Source organism: Hibiscus syriacus, unplaced genomic scaffold (genome assembly GCF_006381635.1).
Source record: "Hibiscus syriacus cultivar Baekdansim isolate YM2019G1 unplaced genomic scaffold, ASM638163v2 tig00008262_pilon, whole genome shotgun sequence".
NCBI classification, from domain to species: domain Eukaryota; kingdom Viridiplantae; phylum Streptophyta; class Magnoliopsida; order Malvales; family Malvaceae; genus Hibiscus; species Hibiscus syriacus.
The window spans coordinates 313,179-321,350 of NW_024062160.1; the positions used below are offsets into that span (position 1 = coordinate 313,179).

An 8,172-nucleotide genomic window follows, 5' to 3' on the forward strand; every position below is an offset into this window, starting at 1 on the left:
GCGTTGCGATTTACGGATACACGTTGCGATTTACGGATACGCGTTGCGATTTATGTGTTCGCGTTGCGATTTTCATATTCGCGTTGCGATTTTGGAAAATCGCAATGCGAATTTGTACTATCGCATCGCGATTTTCAAGAATCGCGTTGCGATTTTGGAAACTGATTTGCGATTCTGGAAACTGATTTGCGATTCTGGGGATCGCGTTGCGATTTTTATTTCGCGTTGCGATTTTGTTGGTCATTTTGGCAAATCCAAAAAAAGTTGGTTAAAATCGTATATTATAACTTTTTTTTTGTCACTGAGGCGATTTTCTCTTTCTGTATTAGCAATAAAGAAATCATTTCTAATAGTCTATCACCCAAAATAATAATAATAATAATAATAATAATAATAATAATAATAATAATAATAATAATAATAATAATAATAATAATAATAATAATAACAGCTTGTATTTATCATATCTGTCGATGCTTCACGGGCGGCGATCGTTACATCATGGATGTTTCCTTTTTCCAAATATTTACCCAAGTCAACGTTAAACCAATCACATGACCACCAAAAAAGTTATAATAGTAAAAAACTTCTTGATAATATTTCTTTTTTTACTATTAAATTTAGGGTAAAGTACACATATGGTCTCTCGATTATTGGGTACTAGTTTATTAAGTTCCCAAACTATTAAAAAATATAAAATGATCCTCAAACTATAGATTGTTGCTTTGTTGATTACTTCGAATATTAAAAGTTACAAAATGACTACCCGACTATTTATTATGTTCCAAACTCATCCTTTTCCGTTAAAAAGTAGATGATATTTTGAGCTTAAGGTTAACCTGTTGACTGTGATATGATAAAATCTGATATTAGAATTTCAAACGACTATCATATCCCAATCATCATGTTAACTTCCAACTTAAACAACCGTCATTTTTTTAATGGAAAAGAAATACATAATGAATAGTCGGATGACTATTTTGTAACTTTTAATAGTCGATGGACTTAACAAAGTAACATTATATGGAGGATCATTTATAATTTTAATAGTTGAGGAATTTAATAAAGCAATACCCCACAATCAGGGACCATTTGTATACTTTTATCCTTAAATTTATTTATTTTAGATTTTGAATTTATTTTATTTAAAATGATATATTAAAAAATTTAACAAATAATAATATTTATATTTTTACACATATATTTTAGTATTTATATTTATAAAAAAATCTATTAATCACTTCTTAAGGATAATTTTGTTACTTTATTCATTTTATATGATTTGATACGTGATCAATCTTATTTCTTAAAACTAAATATTTGGTCAACATGAAAAAAATTAATGGGACGATGATAATAATAATAATAATAATAATAATAATAATAATTCATTAAATAATTTCAGTAATTAAAAGAGTATTATTTTTTCTATAAATATTGAATTCAAGCAATTACATCTTACATCTATACATACATTGTCAATAATTAAGAAAAATTATAAACAAAACTATCTTATAATTACTTTATATTATTAATCTTGTATTATTAAAAAAATAGAGAAATGCCTTATTTTCCTCTTCTTTCCGATTGAATTTGTTTTCATCTAGAATTCTCGATGGGTTAGTGTTGTAATTAGAGTAAAATTAAATACCCATTTGGTAGAAAAAAGATGTGAAAGTTGGATTAAGAAAGGAAAAAGCAATCGAATGAAGTGGGTTTTCGTCTAATCTTAAAACTTATCTTTAGTGCTTTGGATTCAAAGATACCCATGCCACGTGAAGACACATAAAGTAGATTTCCTCAGCGTTGCATCACATTCCATCCAACTCTCTGATTTAGCTTTCGAAATTTCCCCATTAACACTATTCTCCCTTCTCAATCTTAAATACAACAATTAATTCTTTGATCAAAAGAATAAAAAACATAACAGGTTGCATTCATTTTTTGGGGGGAAAGAATAAGAAACTCATTTTATTTAACTGTGTACAGCAGCCCAATCTCTACAACCGTCCGACCACACCCCCTGATACAAGCCATCAACCTCCCCGAACCCAAATAATGGACTAGTAATCACCAATCAATCCATACATGACAAAAAAAAAACAGACTACTCGACAGAAGAAAAGAGAGCAGGGAAGCAAAGCTCCGAAAGCAGGCAACTTCACATTCTTAAGCCAAAACGGCAGCCACGAGAGTGGCGGCCACAGCGGTTGCACCAATGAAAAGGCCGTTGGTGGAGGCGGCAGAGGGGGATGGAGGTCCTTGGTCAGCAGAAGGCTCGGATGCTGGAGCAACTTCACCTGATGGGCTCAGAGCAGGAGGGGAAGAGACTGGTGAAGGAGAAGGTGATGAAGTTGTAGGAGATGGCGATGGGGAAGTTGGGGCCGGAGATGGTGTTGGAGACGGGGTCGGTGCCGGGGTTGGTGATGGTGATGGTGATGGTGTCGGGGTAGCTGCTGGTGGTGGCGTTGGTGCCGGTGTCGGGGTAGCTGCTGGTGGTGGCGTTGGTGTCGGTGTCGGGGTAGCTGCTGGAGGTGGCGGAGATGTTTGTGGTGCCGTTGGCGGAGCTGTTGGTGCTTGAGATATGCAAGAGGTGGCCAGAAGACCCAGCATAATCAAAACCTTAAACGTGGTGCAACTCATCTTGGCTGAACTCGAAACTTGGACGGAGAGAAAGGCGAGGAAGCGGCCACCGGGAAGAGTGTTTGGTGATCGGAGTTGTAGAGTATATAGAGGTGAGGGAACTGAATATATAAAAAGGGAGAGGAGAACGTGGGAGTGGACAGCACAGAAAAAGAGGGGTAACAACCAAAACAACAATGCAAATGGATTCTTTTTTATTGTTTACACAAAAAATATGAAATATGTAGCATATATTTATATACTCTAATTACATACATGCAACCGCATGACATGACATGATGGACTTGGCTAAGCAATGCGCTGGGCACGTTTAATTGGCCTCTTTATATAAATATTACCTAATTTATTTATTTTTTTAAAAATAGCATTCGCCTCATATTATTGTTTTAGATTTATATTTTTCAATGTCACGTAGGATAGAAAAGTATATTGTTAAAAGGCTTCTGAAAAAAGTTTATAATCACATCGAAAAGTTTAAAGGACAATAATTTAATTTAAAGTTAAATCTCAATAATTTTAAATATAATTGAAAATATGATAATAATTATAACACTTTTTATTAAATTTAAAATATTAAGAATATTTTCAGTTGTCAACTAATAAAATTAAAAAGCTTGAAACATTTTAGATTGTGTCTAATTTAAAATATTATTTTTATCATTTTTCTATTATATCTTAAAATTATTATTTTTTAACTTTATATTAAAATACCCCAGACGCATCGTGTTAAAAAGTCTTTGGGAATATGTAATACGGTACGGGCCACCTCTTTATTTGCCTGATGATATAATTGCAAGAATATGATAACAATTTGAGCTGAAATGAAAGAAAAATGAATAAAAATTATGAATTTTTTTATGAAAATGTGAATGGTGCCGATTGAATAACAAAAAAAATGGATTTAATCACCTGAAAATAAATATTCAAATAATTTTATAAATCATATGTCTAAACTTAAGATATTTTAAAGACAATAATTACCTCTTTAAATATTGTGATCACTTGATTCGTAATTTTTTTACGCATCATACTTATATTATGGTAAAAAAAATATTTATTTTTTATATTACCAAATTAAATAATAATTTAGTGAAACCATTGAGTGTTAGCATAAGTAGTTGGATTTTGAAATTTGAGATTGTAAGATCAAATCTTACTATGTCACTCCTGATATATAATCTATAAATTTTTATATAAATCTCAATTAAATATTAAATATATTCTAATCTTGAACTGAGGAAATAACATTTGACCTAAACTTTTTTCTTTGCCTCAAAAAATAATCTTAGTAAAAATATTTAAATAGTAAGTTAAAATTTATTCTATTGATGTGTCTCATATTTAAATGGATTTATTAAATTTTATTTTATGTTGCACCTGATTCCATTTTGATCTTTCCTTCTTAGAAGATTCTTGAGGAATCAGATACAAACAGCTGTTCCCCACTCTATAAGGTCTGTGGTTCGGACACCTGTTCTTGATTAGGGGAACTTAATTAGTAGTGTAAATTTTAGATTTACCCGCTGATTTATCGCGTAGTGCCATTAAGGTTAGAACTTTGTCGGTTGCTTAAGGTCAGTAAAATGTCACTTTCTATACAGTAGGGGGTTTGGACAAATTACAATAACTATAAAATATATTTTTGGCCACCGTCTTCTGTCGCCAGACTGTTTTCCGCCTTAATTTTTTCAACAACTTCTTCATTATGGTCGGTGATATTACTTTAATACCCCTTTGAATTTTCTACGGTTAATTAAGTTTAGGTACAAATAATCTCATTGGACACGTGGCGAATACCCATTTGAGTCTGACACTAAAATCGTTTAATATGGGAATTCTGCTGTACGACATCTAAAAAAATGGTTAAAAAATGATGTGATCGGTTAAACAAGTGACCGGTTAAAATTTAAACCGATTATATTATATCATTTAACCGAAAATATTATCAAGTACAATAACATATTAGGTAGCGCTTGTATAATGTAATAGGTAGCGCTTATATAATAAAATAGGCATTTAACCGAAAATATTATCAAGTACAATAACAAATTAGGCAGCGCTTATATAATTTAATAGGTAACGCTTATATTGACCTATTTTCTCATAAAACCGGTAAATTTAAACCGGGTATATTATAAATTGACATATTACATTATAAATATCGGTTTTGATGTTTTCGGGATCGATACAATTTTAAATGTATCGATACTTTATGCGTGCAACTCGTTTGTGCTTTATTTTGGAAAAAAATATCGACACATATTTAAAGAGTGTCGATACATAATGTATCGACACAAATTAAAAAAGTGCCGATACTTTATGTTGACCTATTCTCTCATGAACCCGATATATTTCTACCGGTTATATTAGAAATTTACATATTACATTATAATTATCGGTCTCTTTGATTTTGGGATCGATAATTGTTATAAATGTATCAACACAAAATCTAATAGTGTCGATACTTTATGTTAACCTGTTTTATAATTAAATGATATATGTATACTGGTTACATTGTCAATTTACCTATTACATTATAATTATTTGTCATTAAAATAGTCTAATTTTACCACCTACATTGTAATTTTACCTATTACTTTAAAGTTATTAAATTCCGTAGTTATTGTACATACCTGAATATGTCATGCAAATTTAATGTTGTACCCACCCTTCAACTACCACCACTACCAATACCACATCCTATTGAAAGCACCACTGAAACATGTTGTTCAATAAACCTTTACTTACATACATCTCCATCAACTCCTGTTGGGACCACTGAAATTGCACAACAAAATTTTTGCCATGGATCATACTGATGCAGACAATGTTAAGCCAACCGAGGAATGCCATAAAGTACATAATGTTGATGAATCTGACATATTGGTTGGTAAACTCTTCTCTTCACGTGATCAAGCTTGGTACTTTTACAAGGAATTCGCACGGGAACATGGGTTTAGTGCACGTCGGGGAACAACACGGCTTGACATGGAAGGGAATGTGAAGACACAAGAATTTTGTTGTTCCAAAAAAGGGTTTCGAGGATCAAAAATTAATACTGTTGATCGTCAACGTGCTCATATGCCAATCACAAGAACAGGATGCAAGGCTAGAATCGTAGTTACAACAACAAATACAAACGATTAGTGGGTTATAAGTAAGTCTTATCAGAAACATAATCATGCATTGTGCACACCTGCTATGACACTATTTATGCGTTCTAATAGAGCTGTAAGTAAGGCTGATATCGATGAGGCAACAGCATTGAAAGAGGTCGGTGTTGGCACGTCACAAGTAATGAACTATTTAACGCAGCAGGCAGGGGGCTATCATAATGTTGGATTTACACATAAAGACCTCTACAATGCACTTCAAAGAGGCAAAACAAAGGAAATCGTCAATGGGGATGTGAATGCGCTTATTGCTTACTTTGATTATAAGAAACATGATGATCCCGGGTTTTTTGTGACATACTCGGTAGACGAATCAGGGGCGTTGCATAATCTTATTTGGTCGGATTCTACATCGAGATCATATTACATATGCTTCGATGATGTAATTGCTTTCGACACAACGTACAAAGATAATTTGTATGGTCGACCAATTATGCCTATTGTCGATGTCAATCATCACCATAACACCTGTAAATTAAAAAGTATAGACACTAATTTAAAAAGTGTCGATACATTATGTAGACTTATTTTCTCATAAAACCGGTAAATTTAAATCGGTTACATGTAAAGTGACCTATTACATTATAATTACAGGTTTCGATTTTTAGGATCGACACTTTTTCTAAATGTATCGACACTTTTTCTAAATGTATCGACATTTTTTCGTGAACTTGTTTCGAAAATTTATTATGGACATAAAGTGTCGACACAAATGTATAAAGTATCGATACATTATGTATACATTTTTTAATAACCGGTATATTTAGACTGGTTATATTGTTATGTTACCTATTACATTATAATTATGTGTTTCAATGTTTTTGGGATCGACACTTGTTATAAATGTATCGACATTTTTTTCGTGCAATTGGTTTTGAAATACATTCTGGAAAACATGTATCGACACAAATGAATAAAGTGTCGATACATATTGTAGACCTTTTCTCATAAAACCGGTAAATTTAAACCGGTTACATTGTAAAGTGACCTATTACAATATAGTTACGGGTTTCGATGTTTTTGGGATCGACACTTGATATAAATGTATCGACACTTATTTGTGAACTTGTTTTGGTTGGAAAATACATTATGGACACAAAGTATCGACACAAATGTATAAAGTGTCGATACTTTATGTATACCTCTTTTCTCATAAACCGGTATATTTAGACCGGTTACATTGTTATTTTACCTATTACATTATAATTATGGGTCTCGATGTTTTTTGGATCGATACTTTTTATAAATGTATCAACACTTTGTTCGTACACTTGGTTTGGAAATACATTATGGATTACATGTAACGACACGAATGAATAAATCAAATTCATTATGCACATTATAATTAATGTTGATATTTCAACAATCATCAAATGTATCGGTGTACAAAGAAGCAAATATGGATACAAAAGTCCGACCAATCAACCAGCAACGATTTGGAGATCAAATGTCGTTATATATTCGGAGCAATCAACCTAAATGAAACATGAGGGAAATCCAGACCATCATAATTTTGAGTAACAAGCAGGCAGACTGGATAGGCGAAGAATGCCTTCCGAATATTATCCATTTCTTCCAGCTCATGAAGATAGGAGAACCGTAAACCGACGCTTTGGGTTTTGTTTCCCTTTGTTGCATTTCCCGTATACCATCCAGATCATACGTCCGAAACGTTTCCGACGTTTTAACTATTTGAGAACGAAATGCATCGTCCGAAACGTATACCATCAAGTATGTTTCGCTAAGAAGGTTTTGCTTCTACATCAAGTATGTTTCGCTAAGACTGTATAAGTCACATCTTATAATGTAATATTCATATTAAAAGACACAGTTACTGTGTTATATGATTTAGTTTTTTGAATGGAATGAAAATATACACACAATATAATCAAACCATAACATACATACACAACAAATTTCTGGATAACAATGTTCAAATAATGTACCTACAAAGAAATTAATCCGATGGAAAAAGGTTATCGCTAACGAAGTGCGGAACATTAGGCGCCTTCAACAAATTTTCCAAATACTCGCGTATGTTACCACCTTTTTCTGAGGACATATATAAATAATTTCAATAATCAAACTAATCAGGTGCAATTTTACTAACAAGAAACTAAATGAGCATAATCAGGAATAAATTTGTGTCATACTTAGAGCATCGTCGTCCGAATGGGAAGCAATGTCGAAAGAATATGGACATATGTAATTGTTTATCTAATAAAAAACATAAATTGTTAATCAATCATTCTATGAACAACTGTTTAACTGGAAAAATATGGCATAACTGTAACTTACCGGATTATGAATCATTTTTCGCGGTGAATCATCGACCAATAGTGTATTTAGGACGTTA

The 8,172-nt window shown here is 32.2% G+C and overlaps 1 protein-coding gene across 1 annotated transcript; it reads left to right on the top strand.

The window, feature by feature from the left end:
* The first annotated feature begins 2,218 nt into the window (after window positions 1-2,218).
* On the top strand, window positions 2,219-2,581 carry LOC120202150 (glycine-rich protein 5-like). The gene has a single exon (XM_039202628.1). The coding sequence runs from the start codon at window positions 2,219-2,221 to the stop codon at window positions 2,579-2,581; it is 363 nt and encodes a 120-aa protein (XP_039058559.1).
* Window positions 2,582-8,172: the final 5,591 nt, after the last annotated feature.